The sequence below is a fragment of the Pristiophorus japonicus genome, chromosome 3, assembly GCF_044704955.1.
Source record: "Pristiophorus japonicus isolate sPriJap1 chromosome 3, sPriJap1.hap1, whole genome shotgun sequence".
Lineage (NCBI taxonomy): Eukaryota > Metazoa > Chordata > Chondrichthyes > Pristiophoridae > Pristiophorus > Pristiophorus japonicus.
Genome location: NC_091979.1, coordinates 16,356,794 through 16,376,223, shown reverse-complemented (window position 1 = coordinate 16,376,223; position 19,430 = coordinate 16,356,794). Strand labels below are relative to the sequence as shown.

General features: G+C 47.7%; 1 protein-coding gene across 4 annotated transcripts in view; it reads right to left on the bottom strand.

Annotated features, from left to right (window-relative positions):
- Positions 1–19,430, bottom strand: part of cfap65 (cilia and flagella associated protein 65) — a 282,488-nt gene that overhangs the window by 187,065 nt on the left and 75,993 nt on the right. For 2 of the 4 annotated variants that reach the window (XM_070875227.1, XM_070875230.1), the window contains exons 8-12: positions 18,846–19,022; positions 18,475–18,697; positions 10,751–11,016; positions 5,741–5,977; positions 2,897–3,256 (exon numbers count right to left, since the gene is read on the bottom strand). In XM_070875227.1, the coding sequence (XP_070731328.1) occupies positions 2,897–3,256; positions 5,741–5,977; positions 10,751–11,016; positions 18,475–18,697; positions 18,846–19,022 (1,263 nt within the window). The remainder of the gene's footprint in view (positions 1–2,896; positions 3,257–5,740; positions 5,978–10,750; positions 11,017–18,474; positions 18,698–18,845; positions 19,023–19,430) is intronic. The other 2 variants (XM_070875229.1, XM_070875228.1) reach the window with 2 other exon arrangements.

Below are 19,430 nucleotides of genomic sequence, written 5' to 3'. Positions count from 1 at the left end.
AAGCTGGGATATTGAATAAATTTAAGACAGAAATAGACTGTTTCTTAAACGATAAGGGCTTATGGGGAGTGGGTGGGAAGTGGAGCTGAGTCCATGATCGGATCAGCAATGATCTTATTGAATGGCGGAGCAAGCTCGAGGGGCCGTATGGCCAACTGCTGTTCCTATTTTTTATATTCTTATAAATACATTTCCAAAAAAATATATAGGACTGAAAATCCCGGCCTCCCCAGGTCCGTCCTGAGTGTGTACGGACCCGGGAAGGCATCGCAAAAGCCAGTTTTTCAGCGCACAATGTGCATGCGCTAAAAACCAGCTTTTCCAATCTGTCAAGCTGGAGCTGGAGCTTGACACATCCAACGTATATCGGGTGCGAGGACATTTGGAAGAGCAAGATTGCGGGATTTACCCATATCTTGCCCAGCAAGTGTCCTCAAAGCTTTTGCGCCTACTTTTACAGGCATAAGAGTTTTAAAACATACAAAAATGTATTTAAATTAAATTAAAAGAACACATTATTTTTAAAAACCCTGCCCACTATGTTACATTTATTTTTAACCATAATTTAAAAAACTTTATAAAAACTCAGAAAAAAATGTTTTCTAAGATATTTATTAACTTTAATTTTAATTATGAGGTGTGTTTTTTATTTTTGATTGTATGTGTTTAGTGTGTTTGATTTTTTTTCTCATTAATAACAATGAGAACTCGCAGAGACGGAGTTCCCATTGCTATTGATGAGAAAGCTGTGGAATACTGTACCTGATTGGCTGAGCAGTCACACGTGACTGCACCTTCTGTGTGGGAAACTAGAGGATGGGAGCGCGGGAAGAGAAGGCCTCCCCACCAGAATCCCACGCTCCTCCTGGACCACCAGGTAGATTCATAGAAATAAGAACATAAGAACATAAGAAATAGGAACAGGAGTAGGCCATATGGCCCCTTGAGCCTGCACCGCCATTCAATAAGATCATGGCTGAACTGATCACGGACTCAGCTCCACTTCCCCGCCCACTCCCCATAACACCTTATCGTTTAAGAAACTGTCTATTTCTATCTTAAATTTATTCAATGTCGCGGCTCTCTTAGGCAGCGAATTCCACAGATTTACAACCCTCAGAGAAGAAATTTCTCCTCATCACAGTTTTAAATGGTCAGCCCCTTATTCTAAGATTATGCCCTCTAGTTCTAGTCTCCCCTATCAGTGGAAACATCCTCTCTGCATCCACCTTGTCGAGCCCCCCTCATAATCTTATACGTTTCAATAAGATCACCTCTCATTCTTCTGAATTCAAATGAGTAAAGGCCCAACCTCCTCATAAGTCAACCCCCTCATATCCGGAATCAACCTAGTGAACCTTCCCTGAACTGCCTCCAAAGAAAGTATATCCTTTCGTAAAAATGGAAACCAAAACAGCACGCAGTATTCCAGGTGTGGCCTCACCAATACCCTGTATAGCTGTAACAAGATTTCCGTGCTTTTATGCTCCATCCCCTTTGCAATAAAGGCCAAGATTCCACTGGCCTTCCTGATCACTTGCTGTACCTGCATACTATCCTTTTGTGTTTCATGCACAAGTACCCCCGGGTCCCACTGTACTGCAGCACTTTGCAATCTTTCTCCATTTAAATAATAACTTGCTCTTTGATTTTTTCTGCCAAAGTGCATGACCTCACACTTTCCAACATTATACTCCATCTGCCAAATTTTTGCCCACTCACTTAGCCTGTCTATGTTTCAGGTCGGAGGCATCCGCCCGCGGGAAGCCTCCGACCTCAATTTCAGCCCCATTCATGCAATACACTGAAAGCGAAGCCCTTTGGGACCTCTTGAAGATATGTTAGGACCGATGTTAAGTTCTTCAATTTTATGCTCGACACTCTTCCCAAGTTCAGTGCTATGGCATTATCATAAGCAGACCTCAGGACGTCCCAAAGCGCTTTACAGCCAATGAAGTACTTTTTGAAGTGTGGTCACTGTTGTAATGTAGGAAACGCGGCAGCCAATTTGCACACAGCTCCCACAGGCAACCATGAGATAATGGGCAGATAGTGATATTGGTTGTGGTATAAATAGTGACCAGGACACCACTGCTCTTCAAAATAGAGCCATGGGATCTTTTACATCCACCCGATGGCAGTCATGTCGTCACATCTGAAAGACGGATAAATATTGCCCAGGACTTCCCTGCTCTACTTCGAAACAGTGCCATGGGATCTTTTACTTCCACCAGAAAGGGCAGACGGTGCCTCGGTTTAACGTCTCATCCGAAAGACGGCACCTCCGACAGTGCAGCACTCCCTCAGTACTGTCAGCCTGGATTTATGTGTTCAAGTCTCTAGAGTGGGACTTGAACCCACAATCCTCTGACTCCGAGGCGAGAGAGGTATCCACTGAGCCATCGCTGACACGCTTACACCGCAAGGATGATTCCTGCATCGTGGGCCACCCTGACCTGTGTGAGAACACCACCGCAGGTCGGGGCTATAAATAGAACTGGAGCGCCGGGCCCTGGAACATCGTGGGCGGAGGTGCGGCGAATGAGGGTACGGGGCCCAGAAGAGCCGAGGGCCCAGGGGCAGCACGGGCCAGCCCACACTGTGATATGTATGCGCACTAGGTCCATGCAGCAGAGCAGATCCCCAGTCGTCCTGGTGAACCCTTGCCACTGGATAAAGGCCTAGCTTTGTCAAGCCCGTGTGATGGCTGATGTACAACGGTCACCATACATTAAAAAAATCTACGCACATGCATCTTCCACCCTCTCAATTGGAGTTCAGGACTGGAACATCGGGTCCTTCATTGAAACATCTGTGAACTCGCGTGGAAGCAAGTCAGCCTCGTTCGAGGGACCGCCTATGAATGAACAAATGAATGATTCCTGTAAGTACTGACCTTGTAGTAAGCGAAGCATTCCAGTTCAGCGGCATACAGCGTATTGGACTTGTCGGGCGCAAAGTGGACGCGGAAAGCCGTGCTCTTCAAGGGGGGAATGTCGATAGTCTGAGGCGTCACGGTGAAGAGGCTGCCTGGCTGGGTCACCCAGAGAACCGAGACCTTCCCTTTCGTGTGGTTGATCATGGAGAGGGGCAGCGGCGCGACGTGGCCGAGCTCCAGGCACTGCCCGAAGCCGAGCTCTCTCTCGCTGACTGAGACGTGCAGTGGAAACATGGTTACGTCGCTGCGAACGCCATCGTCGAAATACTCAATGATCGAAGGGATAACGGGGCACAGTACTGGCGCCTTCAGACAGCCCTGGGAAGGAAGCACGAGGTCAAAACACAGAATCAAAGTAAAATTGCGAGGGCGTCCAACTTTGGACCCGAGAGAGATAGATCAGAGCATTTCCTAAACGGTGAGAAGCTCGGAACTGTGAACGAGCAGAGAGGTTTAGGCGGTCCAAGTACATCAACCACTAAACTGTCGTGGACAAGTACAAAAAAATAATGAAATAGGCTGATCTCAAGGGCTTGAATTCAAAGGGGTGGAAGTTATGGTACAGTTGTATAAAGCACTGGTTAGACCATATCTGGAGTATTGTGTTCTGTTCTGGGCAACGCACCTCTGGTACGATATATTGGAGGGGCTGCAGCGCAGGCTCGCCAGGGGCTCAAACGATTACGTTATGAGGACAGGTTGCATAGACTAGGCTTGTATAACTTGAGTATAGGAGATTAAGAGGTGAACTAATCGAGGTGTTTAAAATGATTAAAGGATTTGATAGGGTAGATAGAGAGAAACTATATCCTCTGTGTAATGTATGCACCTGGGAGTATGCTCACAGGTAGAGCTGCTGAGTTGGGAGTGGCTTAGCCAGTCACGTGATGTTCACAAGACTCAGTAAAACCCCAGCCAGTTGGGTTCGGGGGATCCACGATGAGGTAGGTGGCTGTGAGCCTGGTGAATGAACTGGTAATATGTCGTGTGATTGTTAAACTTTTTGCTAATAAACCAACTGGTTCTTAATAGCAATGTTTTGTTATGAATTCTTAAGCAAAGAACCCATAAAGCAAATGGATTACACTCGGTGGGGGGGACGGGCAGAGTCCAGAACAAGGGAGCACACCTTAATATTAGAGCCAGGCCGTTCAGGGGTGATGTCAGGAAGCACGTCTTCACACAAAAGGGAGTGGAAATTGGGAACTGTCTCCCCGCAAAAACTGTTTTGAGACTGGGGTTCAATTCATAATTTCAAAACTAAGATTGAAAGATTTTTGTTGGCAAGGTTTTTAAGGGTTACAGAACCAAAGCTGGTAGATGGACCTCCCACTCTGAACCCCAGTGGGCCGCTGACCCTCCCAATGCCTGCCCCCAACCAAACCTTGGAACACCTACCATCAAGGGCGCTACTAATCGCCGAGCCTGCGGCCACCATCTCGCCATAGGCAACCAGGCCCATATAGCAGAGCTGGTCTCCAGTCACCTTGGACACCCTTGCCACTGGACCAAGACCTAGCTCTGTCAAGCCCGTGTGGGTAGCCGGTGTGCAACGACCACCCCATGTTAAAAGAACTCACGCACAGGCATCTTCCGTTCCTCTAACATGAAGTTCAGGTCGATGGAATTAAGATACCGATCAGCCATTAACTAATTGAATGGCACAACAGGCTCGGGAGGCTGAACGGCCTACTCCTGGTTCCTTGTATACGCTCCCACCATTTTGTTTTAGCCCTTCATTTTGATCATTTGCAACCAAAGCTTTCCCTTGCATTAAAGTTACCAACCCTCCAGGATTGTCCGGAAGTCTCCAGGAATTAAAGATTACTCTCCCGGTCACAGCTGTGAGAAAAACCCAGGAGGAAATTCATCGGGGCATTGAAAAACATTGTCTGTTTTTAAGGTTTCTTTGAACACTTTCATTCGTTAGTAATAAAAATATTGGAAAATGGGAAGAAAAGGCTGTTTGACCAGCAGGGCAGTTACATGAGAAATAGGAGCAGTGGTCGGCCATACGGCCCCTCGAGCCTGCTCCGCCATTCAATAAGATCATGGCTGATCTTCTATCTCAACACCACTTTCCCTTCCTATCCCCATATCCTTTGATTTCCCAGTCTGGTTCATCAATCATGGAAAAGTATAAGAATACAAGACTTGAATATACTCAACGACTGAGCCTCCACAGCCCTCTAGGGCAGAGAATTCCAAAGATTCATCACCCACTGAGTGAAGACATTTTACTCATCTCAGTCCTAAATGGCCGATGCCTTATCCCGAGACTATGATCCCGCGATCTAGACTCTATAGCCAGGGAAACCCATCCACCTCAACTCCACTTTCCTGCCTGTTCTCCATATCCTTTGATGCCCCAGAGTCCAAAAATCTACCTCAGCCGTGACTATACTTAACACAGATCTCTGGGTTAGAGAATTCCAAAGATTCACAACCCTCGGAGTGAAAAAAAATTCTCCTCATCTCAGTTGTAAATGGCCGACCCCTTATCGTGACACTGTGGAGGAAACGTTTGCAGAAAACAAGCACAGGCAGCGGAAGGAGCGTGCGGCAAACCAGACTCCCCACCCACCCTTTCCTCCAACCACTGTTTGTCCCACCTGTGAGAGACTGTAATTCCCCTATTGGACTGTTCAGTCACCTGAGAACTCACTTTTAGAGTGGAAGCAAGTGTTCCTCGATTTCGAGGGACTGCCTACGATGATGATATGGCTCCCCCCCCCAAGTTCTAGATTCTTCAGCCAGGGGAAGGGGAGGGGGAGTGGGCGCAGGGGAGGGAGGGGCAGTTACCTCACTGTACTCCTGCTCTGCGGCCTTGCAACATGTCTCCAGAGCCAGCATCAGGGCACCATCAGCGTCGAGTTGCAGCTTGCCCTCCTGCAGCATCATGGCCAGTATGTCGGGCGGGTAAAAGGTCAGTCCACGCGCCATGTTGGTTTGGTACAGCTCGATGTGCTTGGACTTCAGAATCGACGGCGTCACCTGGTCTGAGTGACAAGTGCCGATTAAATCCAGGAACAAAGGATCCTGTAGCAAAGGTCGGAGAGGTTTGATGGTTAAAATCTTCAACGGTTGCACACTTCTCACAGTAGTTTATAACCTCCAAAACTAGGGGGCCATCAATATAAGCTAGTCACCAATAAATCCAATAAGGAATTCAAGAGAAATCTCTTTACCCAGAGAGCGGGGAGAATGTGGACCTCGCTACCGCAGGGAGTTGAGGCAAATAGGACAGATGCATTTAAGGGGAAACTGGATAAGTGCATGAAGAAGAAAAGAATAGAAGGATATGCTGAAGGGGTGAGATGAAGTAAAGTGAGAGGAGGCTCATGAGGAGTGTAAACACCGGCATGGTCCTTTTGGGCCGAATGGCCTAATTCTGTGCTGTTAATTCTATGTAGTAATCCATTGGCAAATGGTCTCCCTTGATAACTTTAAAACCAAGAGATTATTTTGATTGATGCAAGTGATTTCATGTTCCCACATTACAACAGTGACTACACTCCAAAAAGTACTTCATTGGCTGGAAAGCGCTTTGAGACGTCCGGTGGTCGTGAAAGGCGTTATATAAATCCAAGTCTTTCTTCTTTCATGAGCAAGTCATTGAGCCTTTCAGTTCAAAATGGATAGATTGTCTATCATGGAAGGAATCAGTAACGAGTGGGGTGCAGCAGGGATCAGTGCTGGGACCCCAACTATTTACAATCTATATTAACGACTTGGAAGAGGGGACTGTGTGTAATGTAGCCAAGTTTGCTGACGACACAAAGGTGGGAGGAAGGGCAATGTGTGAGGAGGACATAAAGGGGTTGCAGGAGGACAAAGACAGGCTAAATGAGTGGGCAAGAATTTGGCAGATGGAGTATAATGTTGGAAAGTGTGAGGTCATGCAGTTTGGCAGAAAAAAATCAAAGAGCAAGTTATTATGCAAGTGCTGCAGTACAGTGGGACCTGGGGGTACTTGTGCATGAAACACAAAAGGATAGTATGCAGGTACAGCAAGTGATCAGGAAGGCCAATGGTATTTTGGCCTTTATTTCAAAGGGGATGGAGTATAAAAGCAGGGAAGTCTTGCTACAGCTATACAAGGTTTTGGTGAGGCCACATCTGGAATACTGCATGCAGTTTTGGTTTCCACATTTACGAAAAGATATACTTGCTGTGGAGGCAGTTCAGAGAAGGTTCACTAGATTGATCCCGGGGATGAGGGGGTTGACTTATGAGGAAAGTTTGAGTAGGTTGGGCCTCTACTCATTGGAATTCAGAAGAATGAGAGGTGATTTTATAGAGACGTATAAGATTATGAGGAGGCTTGACAGGGTGGATGCAGAGAGGATGTTTCCACTGGTGGGGGAGACTAGAACGAGAGGGCATGATTTTAGAATAAGGTGCTGCCCATTTAGAACTGAGATGAGGAGAAATTTCTTCTCTCAGAGGGTTGTGAATCTGTGAAATTCGCTGCCTCCGAGAGCTGTGGAAGCTGGGACATTAAATAAATTTAAGACAGAACTAGACAGTTTCTTAAACGATAAGAGGATAAGGGGTTATGGGGAGCTGGCAGGGAAGTGGAGCTGAGTCCATGATCAGATCAGCCATGATATTGAATGGCAGAGCAGGCTCGAGGGGCCTTGTGGCCTATTCCTGCTCCTATTTCTTATGTTCTTATGAATGTGCAATGGTGTAGCGCTTTTTTCTATCTTTGACCCACCCCCTCTCTAATTTTCTCCGTGCCTCCTCTCCTGCAGGTGAAGACTTTTTCTGCAATACAGTTCTAATGCCAGTCATTCCCCAGTATCACGTCCATTTCTCTGCATGTGCCTTGGGACATCCCGAGATGGTAAAAGGTGCTACATAAACCCCAGTTTGTGCATTTGGTCTTTCTTTCCTTCGAAGCTGATTTGTTGCATATAACTTATTTGGCGATAAACAATAAATAAAAACACTTGTAACTCTTCCCAGAAAAGATCAACTTATCTTAAAATGTTTCTGCCTTAGGTTCATGAATTTTATTTTATTTATTCGTTCACAGGATGTGGGCATCGCTGGCAAGGCCGGCATTTATTGCCCATCCCTCATTGCCCTTGGGAAGGTGGGTGGTGAGCTGCCTTCTTGAACCTTGTGGTGAAGGTGCTGACTTTGTCATAGCGTTTGATACAACTGAGTGGCTTGCTAGGCCATTTAAGAGTCGACCATATTGGCCTGGGTCTGGAGTCACATATAGGCCAGACCGGGTAAGGAAGGCAGATTTCCTTCCCTAAAGGACATTAGTGAGCCAGATGGGTTTTTAACGACAATGCAATAGTTTCATGGTCACCATTACTGATACTAGCTTTTTAATTCCAGATTTATTTAATTAACTGAATTTAAATTCCCCAGCTGCCGTGGTGGGATTTGAACACTCAGGCCTCTGGATTACTAGTCCAGCAACAAAATGCTTCCGTACCCCTACACTAGCAAACTGTGTAGAGTTGATCTGAGTTCCAATAAATGGCTCTGACTTGGAATAAGTGGCATCACTGCTGTGTCTTCTTTCTTCTTAGGCAGTCCCTCAGAGTTGAGGATGTCTTGCTTCCACACTAACATGAGTTCTAAGGTGGCTGATGAGTTCAGCATGGTTTCTACAGACTCTGTCACAGGTGGGGCAGGTGATGGTTAAAGGGACGGGTGGGCAGGGTGCTCGGTTTGTCATACGCTCCTTCCGCTGTTTCTACTTGACCTCCGCGTGCTCCCGACGAAGAGACTCGGCGCCTTCCCGAAGGCTTCTCCTCCACTTTGAGCGGTCTTGGGCCAGGGATTCCCAAGAGTCGCTGGGGACATTACATTGCTTCAAGGAGGCTTTGAGGGTGTCCTTGAAGCGTTATTCTCTGCCCTCCTGAGGCTTGCCGTGACGGAGCTCGGAGTAGAGTGTCTGTTTCGCGAGCGCGGTATCAGGCATGTGGACTACGTGGCCCGACAATCGAAGCTGGTCGAGCATGATAAATGCTTCAATGCTGGGGATGTTGGCCCGAGAGAGAACGCTGACATTGATGCATCTATTCTGCCAACGGATTTGCAGGATTTTGCGGAGGCAGCGTTGGTGGTACTTCTCCGGTGCTTTGAGGTGCCTGCTGTACATTGTCCGTGTCTCTGAAGCATACAGGAGGCATCACTCTGTTGTGTACACCATTACAGAGAAACCAAGGTGAAGGCCCGAGGCCCATATTGCAAGACACATCCAAGGTTGAAAGAGTATAAGAGAAGCGACAATGATTAATGTAAAAGATCATTAATATGAAGCAGATAGACTAGCGAGCCCCTGAGTTAATAGAAAAAGAGTCAGAGGATGAGCCATTAATTACACCTCAAATAAATGATGCCCACAGCCAACAATGCCTACTCTTCAAAAGTATGTCATTGGCTGTAATGCGCTTTGGCTCGTCCTGCAGTCGTGAAAGGCGCTGTATAACTGCAAGGGGCCATAATTGGCCATTTCGTTATGGCTCATAGCTCGTTATGGCCGGTGGCCACGGGTCGGTGCGGACTGGCCGCCGAGTCACCGTGGGGGGCGGGGGGGGGGGGCGACACGGCATTTTGAAATTGCCCTCCTTCAGTTTTGGAGCAGTGTAGGGGACCGCCCCACCTACTTTCCCGTTGCTCATGCCTGTGCCGACCCCTTACCAACCAGCAGCGACCACTTTGCGAAATTGCCCCGTGGGAAATTGCCCCTTTCGAGAATTGCCTCGCAGGAGCAGCACCGCCGCCATTTGGTGCCACTGACCAGCTTTTGCCGTCGGTACTCTTTCTGTGGCTGGGCGGCCCGACCCCATTTTATTTTTTATTGTTGACTGACTGACCTGTTGGGCCAACAATTACGGCCGCGGGTTCGGCCGGGCCGCCAACAGGCAACCTGGCACCCCCCCTCTTGGGTGCCAGGCCGCTGGCCCAACCAAAACCTTCGCTGCTGGCCCAGTGTTTGCCACTAAAGTGAACTGAAGGGGAGAGACGTTGTGACGTGCCAGCGCAATAACGTGGAGCGTCGGCCACACCGACCCGCCCCCACCTCCACCCCGCTAGTGGCAGCTACTCCGACCCGCCCCCACTTTCATCCCGACGATGAGACCTCTTCCGCCCCGCTCCAATAAAAACCTGCAAGAACTGCATTTCTCTGGAATTGGCGGACGGAACCCTTCAAAATCGGAAGGTGCGCCCCGTTTCGGGCGGAGGGCAATTTCGGCCCCCAGGCCTTTTGGATTCTATTGCTCTAGAGGGTGATATTATGAGCCTTGCTCCGCTGGGCAGGCCACATTGTCCGCATGCCAGACATGAGACTCCCAAAGCAAACGCTCTACTCGGAGCTCCTTCATGGCAAACGAGCCAAAGGTGGGCAGCGGAAACGTTACAAGGGCTCCCCTCAAAGCTTCCCTGATAAAGTGCAACATCTTCACCGACACCCGGAAGTCCCTGGCCAAAGACCGCCCTAAGTGTAGGAAGTGCATCCGGGAGGGCGCTGAGCTCCTCGAGTCTCGTCGCCGATTGCATGCAGAAGACAAGCGCAGACAACGGAAAGAACGTGCGGCAAACCTGTCCCGCCCTCCCTTACCCTTAACGACTGTCTGTCCCACCTGTGACAGGGACTGTGGCTCTGGTATTGGACTGTTCAGCCACCTAAGGACTTATTCTGAGAGTGGAAGCAAGTCTTCCTCAATTCTGAGGGACTGCCTATGATGATGAGCCTTGACCGGTCAACTAGGTTTTCTCATTTGAAATTACTTTTACAAACTACTTTCCGTGTTGTGTTTTTTACCCTGGATTGCACCGTACCTGATAGTGGATGAGACAAGCGACCCGTCTGTAGTAGCTGATGGGATGGGAGGGTCGGAACATCACCTTCAGGATCTCCGTGGACTCTGCTCCCAGTAAGCCACACGGTCGGTCGATGACAAACACGCTTTGGGTGCAGTCAATCTCAAATTGGTAAAATGTCGGTACGTCCGACGTGTTACAGATTTCCGTCGTGTACGTCGTTGTCTCGCCGAGGAACACGCAACCGAAGTTCAGCTTCAGATGTGCGAGTGACACCACCGGGCCTGGAACAAGAGCGCAAGAGCACAATGAGTTTTTTTTTGATTATTTTTTTTTTCTCTCCTAATTGTCTGAGGGTGTTGACCCTTGGAATCAGGAATCTCACAATTCACAGGGTTCCCACTCCTTATTGTATTATAGTGAGCCCTACCAGAAGGGCACATGTAGATACTGGGTGAGAATAGGGTTGGCTTGGCTGTGTTGCAGTGTCAGCCGTGGCTCAGTGGCTCTCAGTGGCTCTCTTGCCTCCGAGTCAGAAGGTCATGGGTTCAAGCCCCACTCCAGGGACTTGAGCACATAAATCTAGGCTGGCTCTCCCAGTGCAGTGCTGAGGGAGTGCTGTACTGTCGGAGATGCCGTCTTTCGGATGAGACGTTAAATTGAGGCCCCCTCTGCCCTCCCAGGTGGATGTAAAAGATCCCATGGCACTATTTCGAATCAGAGCAGGAGAGTTGTCTCCAGTCTCCAGTGTCCTGGGCCAATATTTATCCTGGGCCAATATTTATAGAAACATAGAAAATAGGTGCAGGAGTAGGCCATTCGGCCCTTCTAGCCTGCACCGCCATTCAATGAGTTCATGGCTGAACATTCAACTTCAGTATCCCTCAAATCAACATAACAAAAAAAAAACAGATTATCTGATCATTCTCACATTGTTTTTTTGTGGGAGCTTGCTGTGCACAAGTTGGCTGCCACGTTTCCCACATTACAACAGTGACTGCACTCCAAAAGTACTTCATTGGCTGTAAAGCGCTTTGAGATGTCTGGTGGTCGTGAAAGGCGCTCTATGAATGCAAGTCTTTCTTCTTTCTTTTCCTTATTGCATTCCAGTCATCCCTACTGGAAGGGCACATGTAAGACACTGGGTAAGAATAGGGTTGACGTGGCTGTGTTGAAGTGTCAAACACAGCTCTGTGAGTTGCACCCTCACCTCTGAGTCAGAAAGTTGTGAGTTTGAGTACACACCCTTAGAGACTTGAGCACATAATCCAGGCTGACACTCCAGTGCAGTGCAAGACCCCATCTGCCCTCTCAGGTGGACGTAAAAGATTCCATGGCACTATTTCGAAGAAGAGCAGGGGAGTTATCCCCAGCATCCTCACCAATATTTCATCATCACAGGCAGTCCCTTGGAATCGAAGAAGACTTGCTTCCACTCTAAGAATGAGTCCTTAGGTGACTGAACAGTCCAATATGAGAACCACAGTCATGGGACACACAGGTGGGACATACAGTCATCAAGGGAAAGGGTGGGTGGGACAAGTTTGCCGCACGCTCCTTCCGCTGCCTGCGCTTGTTTTCTGCACGCTCTCGGCGATGAGACTCGAGGTGCTCAGCGCCCTCCCGGATGCACTTCCTCTGCTTAGTCTTTGGCCAGGGACTCCCAGGTGTCAGTGGGGATATTGCACTTTATCAGGGAGGCTTTGAGAGTGTCCTTGTAATGTTTCCTCTGCCCGCCATTGGCTCGTTTTCCGTGAAGGAGTTCCGAATAGAGCGCTTGCTTTGGGAGTCTCGTGTCGGGCATGTGAACGATGTGGTCTGCCCGGCGGAGCTGATCGAGTGTGGTCAGTGCTTCAATGCTGGGGATGTTGTCCTGGTTGAGGACGCTAACGTTATAGCGTCTATATGTAGTGACCAATATGGACCAATATGTAGTCCTCCACCGATTATCTAGTCATTATCACATGGCTGTTTGTGGGAGCTTGCTGTGCGCAAATTAGTTGTATGGCGCTTTGAGACATTTTGAGGTTGTGAAAGTCGCTACATAAATTGAAGTCTTTCTTTGTTTTACTCTTTAATATTTTCCCTCCCCTAATTTACATCCCTCCTCTCCTATGGTGCTGACCCTCGGCTTCGGGAGCCCTAAAACATGGCCAGGGTTATCTGTTTTCCAGTGATCCCTACTGGAAGTGCGCACGTAGATACTGGGTAAGAATAGGTTGGGCTGACTCTATTTCCCACCGCAGTCAAACAGGCTGACAACACTCGGGGGTCGAAATTCCTTTTTGTAACGCCACCCATTATCGCCGGAGAGGGGCGGCTAATGGCCGTCAAAGGCCTACCGTCGGCGGTAAGTGGCATCCACACCGCCGGAGAAATTCAGTTGGGTCTTTCGTGGCAGCAGCAAGAGGTAACGCTGTGCTGTCGAACGCCACCCGCGCGGTGACGTCATCCAGTGTGCACCGCGCGGGTGGCCCTTGTGCCGGCTCTCACCCTATTTATTTAGTTTGAACGTCGGCCTTCCCGGCAGGCGTCCTTACAACCTGGAAAAGTGGTGAGTAAACAGCGGAATTCGGGTGGAATCGGCAAGAGAGCAAGGTCAGTTTTTTTCCTTATTTATTTCTTCTTCTTTTCATTAGTTGTACCAGTGGGGAAGTTTGTGTGTGGGGCAGAGAAGTTTGAGTTTTTTCTTCTTTCTTCCCGTTTCCCAGCTAGCACGGCGGTGGCTTCCCGATGCAGAATTCGGTCGGCCTCCTGAGCTCCCGCCCGAAGATGAATGTGCTACGCCACTTTTTAACGCTGCTTTCTCATCTTGCTCTCCAACCGGTACTCTGTTCTGAGTCCCGGTGGGGGCAATGGTGGCTCTGGGGAGTGCAGCCAGAGCCAAGTCCACGGCACCATGGGTGGCTCAGCTGCACAGGGGGGTGGGAAGAAGAATGGAAGAGCCATAGTGGTAAGGGATTCAATAGTCAAGGGAGCAGACAGGCGTTTCTGCAGCCGCAGACGTGACTCCAGGATGGTATGTTGTCTCCCTGGTGCCAGGGTCAAGGATGTCACCGAGCGGCTGCAGGGCATTCTGGGGGGAGAGGGTGAACAGCCAGAGGTCGTGGTCCATATCGGTACCAATGACATAGGTAGAAAGAGGGATGAGGTCCTGCAGGCAGAGTTTAGGGAGCTAGGAGAGAGATTAAAAAGCAGGACCTCAAAGGTAGTAATCTCCGGATTACTCCCAGTGCCACGAGCTAGTGAGTACAGAGATAGGAGGATAGAGCAGATGAATACGTGGCTGGAGAGATGGTGCAGGCGGGAGGGCTTTAGTTTCCTGAGACATTGGGACTGCTTCTAGGGGAGGTGGGACCTGTACAAGCCAGACGGGTTGCACCTCAACAGAGCTGGGACCAATATCCTCGCAGGTGGGGTTTGCTAGTGCTGTTGGGGAGGGTTTAAACTAGCTTGGCAGGGGGATGGGAACCTGAAATTAGATTCAGTAGGGAAGGGAGTAAAGAGGAAATTAGAAAGCAAAAATAAAGAAAGTGAGTTTGAAGCAGAGAGGAAACAAGCAGAAAAAATGGGTAAAAAAACAAACTTAAAGGCACTTTGTCTAAATGCACATAGCATTTGTAACAAAATAGATGAGTTGACGGCACAAATTGAGACAAATAGGTATGATCTGACAGCCATTACAGAGACGTGGTTGCAAGGTGACCAGGACTGGGAATTAAATATTCAGGGGTACTTGACAATCCGGAAGGACAGATAGAAAGGAAAAGGAGGTGGGGTAGCTCTATTGATAAAGGACGGAATCACTGCAATAGTAAGAAACGATATTGGTTCAAATGACAAGGGTGTTAAAACAGTTTGGGTGGAGGTAAGGAACAATAAGGGGGAAAAGTCACTGGTGGGCGTAATCTATAAGCCCCCTAACAGTAGCAACTCTGTTGGGCGGAGCATAAACCAGGAAATAGTGGGGGCTTGTAAAAAGGGAACAGCAATAATCATGGGTGATTTTAACCTCCATATTGATTGGACAAATCAAATTGGTCAGGGTAGCCTTGAGGAAGAGTTCCTTGAGCAGTATGTAACGGAACCAACCAGGGGGCAGGCTATCTTAGATCTGGTCCTGTGTAATGAGACAGGATTAATAAACAATCTCTGAGTAAAGGATCCCCTCGGAATGAGTGATCATAGCATGATTGAATTTCAAATTCAGATGGAGCGTGAGAAAGTTGGATCTCTAACCAGCGTACTAAGCTTAAATAAAGGAGACTATGAAGGTACGAGGGCTGAGTTGGGTAAAGTGGACTGGGAAAATAGATTAAAGGGCAAGACGGTTGATGAACAGTGGTGTACATTTAAGGAGATATTTCACAACTCTCAGGAAAAATATATTCCAGTGAAGAGTGTAACAGAAAAGATAGCCATCAGTGGCTAACTAAAGAAATAAAGGACGGTATCCAATTAAAAACAAGGCCAAAGCTAGTGGGAGGACAGAAGATTGGGAAGCTTTTAAAAGCCAGCAAAAAACTAAAAAAATGATTAAGAAAGGGAAGATAGACTATGAAGTGCAAAATATAAAAACAGATAGCAAGAGTTTCTATAGGTATATAAAAAGGAAAAGGGTGGCTAAAGTAAATGTTGGTCCCTTAGAGGACAAGACCGGGGAATCCCGGACTCGCGGCTGTCAGTCTTCTGCTCATTTCTGTAATGTCGGTTCCAAACTTCGACACGTCCAATTTGTGTAATTTTTTTTATAGTTAATGCGAGAAGTAACGGTTATTGGGAACAGGGAGATGGCAGAAACTCTGAACAAATATTTTGTATCAGTCTTTACGGTAGAGGACACTAACAATATTCCAACAGTAGATAATCAAGGGGCTATAGCGGGAAAGGAACTTAACACAATCACAATCATTAAGGAGGTGGTACTCAGTAAGATAATGGGACTAAAGGCAGATAAATCCCCTAGACCTGATGGCTTGCATCCTAAGGTCTTAAGAGAAGTAGCGGCAGGGATTGTGAATGCATCGGTTGCAATTTACCAAAATTCCCTGGATTCTGAGGAGGTCCCAGCAGATTGGAAAACTGCAAATATAACGTCCCTATTTAAAAAAGGAGGCAGACAAAAAGCAGGAAACTATAGACCAGTTAGCCTAATATCTGTGGGAAAATGTTGGAGTCCATTATTAAAAAAGCAGTAGCAGGACATTCGGTCAGGCAAAGTCAGCATGGATTTATGAAGGGGAAGTCATGTTTGACAAATTTGCTGGAGTTCTTTGAGGATGTAACGAACAGGGTGGATAAAAGGGAACCAATGAATATGGTGTATTTGGACTTCCAGAAAGCATTTGACAAGGTGCCACATAAAAGGTTACTGCACAAGATAAAAGTCCATGGAGTTGGGGGTAATATATTAGCATGGATAGAGGATTGGTTAACTAACAGAAAACAGAGAGTTGGGATAAATGGTTCATTCTCTGGTTGGCAACCAGTAACTAGTGGATGCCGCAGGGATCAGTGCTGGGCCCCTAACTATTTACAATCTATATTAACAACTTGGAAGAAGGGACTGAGTGTAACGTAGCCAAGGTTGCTAACGATACAAAGATGGGAGGAAAAGCAATGTGTGGGGACACACAAAATGTGCAAAAGGACATAGACAGGCTAAGAAAGTGGGTAAAAATTTTGCAGATGAAGTATAATGTTGGAAAGTGTGAGGTCATGCACTTTGGCAGAAAAAAATCAAAGAGCAAGTTATTATTTAAATGGAGAAAGATTGCAAAGTGCCGCAGTTGACCTGGGAACTTGTGCATGAAACACAAAAGCATAGTATGCAGATACAGCAAGTGATCAGGAAGGCCAATGGTATCTTGGCCTTTATTGCAAAGGGGATAGAGTATAAAAACAAGGAAGTCTTACTGCAGCTATATAAGGAATTGGTGAGGCCACACCTGGAATACTGCGTGCAGTTTTGGTTTCCATATTTACGAAAGGATATACTTGCTTTGGAGGCAGTTCGGAGAAGGTTCACTAGGTTGATTCTGGGGATGAGGGGGTTGACTTATGAGGAAAGGTTGAGTAGGTTGGGCCTCTACTCATTGGAATTCAGAAGAATGAGAGGTGATCTTATCGAGACGTATAAGATTATGAGGGGGCTTGACAGGGTGGATGCAGAGAGGATGTTTCCACTGATGGGGGAGACTAGAACTAGGGGGCACGATCTTACAATAAGGGGCCGCCCATTTAAAACTGAGATGAGGAGAAATTTATTCTCTCAGAGGGTTGTAAATCTGTGGAATTCGCTGCCTCAGAGAGCTGTGGAAGCTGGGTCATTGAATAAATTTAAGACAGAAATAGACGGTGTCTTAATTGATAAGGGAATAAGGGGTTATGGGGAGCGGGCAGGAAAGTGGAGCAGAGTCCATGATCGGATCAGCCATGATCTTAATGAATGGCGGAGCAGGCTCGAGGGGCTGAATTTGGCATTTTGAGGCTGCACTCAACGCCTGGCGGTAAAATCAGCACTCGGGCGGTGACACCGTCTCAAAAACGGCGGTCACGAATTTCGACCACTCACTATTTATAATAGAGTGTCACCTAACGGCTCAGCTTAAGATTTCGAAAGCGAATTAGACAGAGCTGGAAGGCTCCAGGTTTAATCACATGTCTATATTCAGGAATGAGGAAGTTCAGCTACAGGGAGAGACGAATGAAGCTCGGATTGTTCTCCTTAGAGCAGAGAAGGTTGACGGGAGATTTAAATGTCGTTATTCACTCAGAGGGTTGTGAATCTTTTGGAATTTTCTACCCCAGAGGACTGTGGATGCTCAGTCGTTGAATGTATTCAAGACTGAGATTGACAGATTTTTGGACTCTAAGGGAATCAGTGGCTATGGGGATTGGGTGAGACGGTGGAGTTGAAGTCATAATCTTATTGAATGGCAGTGCAGGCTCGAGGGGCATTATGGCCTCCTACTGCTCCTATTTCTTATGTTCATATACAACTGTAACATAACTTACACCCATTTATATTCCAGCCTCCTGAGATAAAGCCCAACATTCCATAAGGTTTGTTTAATAATTTTTTTTGTCGATGATTTCTGCATTGCCTCATCTTGGTTTGTTCCTGTTTTTTTAAAAATTCATTCTGGGTGTCGCTGTCAAGGCCAGCATTTATTGCCCATCCCTAATTGCCCTCGAGAAGCTGGTAGTGAGCCAACTTCTTGAACCCCTGCAGTCCCGAGTCGTGAAGGTTCTCCCACAGTGCTGTTAGGGAGGGAGTTCCAGGATCTTGACCCAGCGACTGTATACACCTGTGAGTATGCTCACAGGTTTGTAGAGCTATTGAGTTGGGAGTGGCTTAGCCAGTCAAGTGATGGTCACAAGACTCAATAAAACCCCAACCAGTTGGGTTCGGGGGATCCACGATGAGGCAGGTGGTTGTGAGTCTGTTGGATGAACTGGTAATATGTAGTGTGATTGTTAAACCTTTGCTAACAAACCAACTAGTTCTTAATAGCAATGTGTTGCTATGAATTCCTAAGCAGAGAACCCATGAAGCAAATACATTACAGCGATGACGAAGGAACGGCCGATATATTTCCAAGTCAGGCTGGTGTGTGTGACTTGGAGGAGAACTTGGAGGTGATGGTGCTCCCATGTGCCTGCTGCCCTTGCCCTTCTAGGTGATAGGGGTCACTGGGTTTGGGAGGCACTGCCCAAGAAGCCGTGGCAACAATTTGTACCTTTGCACGATCCGATCACCTTCAGCACAGACTTGGAGCTGTTGCCGGGCCGTGTCACGTGGAAGTAGTCAACGCTCTGTGCGCCCACCGTCTGTGGCGTGAACCTGATGGGGATCTGGAACCTGCTGCTGGCCAGGGCAGTGCCCTCCCTGACACCGCAGGCGAATTCGGACTGAAGCGGTGCAGGGTGATGGTAATGCTCGATTCTGAACGAACTGTTGACCTGCCAAGCACAAGGCAAGAAAAAAAACAATTCAAAATAATTGACAGCACAGATTACATTCAAACTTACTCTATTTGATAACATTAGAAATACGAGCAGGAGGAGGTCTACAGTGCCAGCTGTGGCTCAGTGGGCAGCACGTTCTCACCTCTGAGGCAGAAGGTTGTGGTTCGAGTCCCACTCCAGGGACATGAACAAAAAAAAACCTAGGCGGACACTCCAGTGCTGAGGGAGCGCCACACATTCGGAGGTGCCGTTTTTCGGATGAGACGTTAAACCGAGGTCCCGTCTGCTCTCTCAAGTGGACGTAAAAGATCCCAAGGCACTGTTTTGAAGAAGAACAGGGGAGTTATCCCCGGCGTCCTGGCCCAATATTTATCCTTCAATCAACATAACAAAAAAAAAATTACCTGGTTATTATCACACTGTGCGCAAGTTGGTTCCCACGTCTATCTCCGCCTTAAATATTCTATGACCCAGCCTCCACAGCTCTCTGGGGCAGAGAATTCCAGATTTACAACCCTCTGAGAGAAGAAATTCCTCCACATTTCAGTTTTGAATGGGCAACCCCTTATTCTTAAACTTTGTCCCCCTAGTTCTAGTTTCCCCTATGAGTGGAAATATCATCTCTGCATCTACCTTGTCGAGCCTCCTCATTATCTTATGGCCTGGAAATCCTAGCCTCTCCCGGAGTGTGTACGGGCCCGGGAAGGCATTGCAAAAGCCGGTTTTC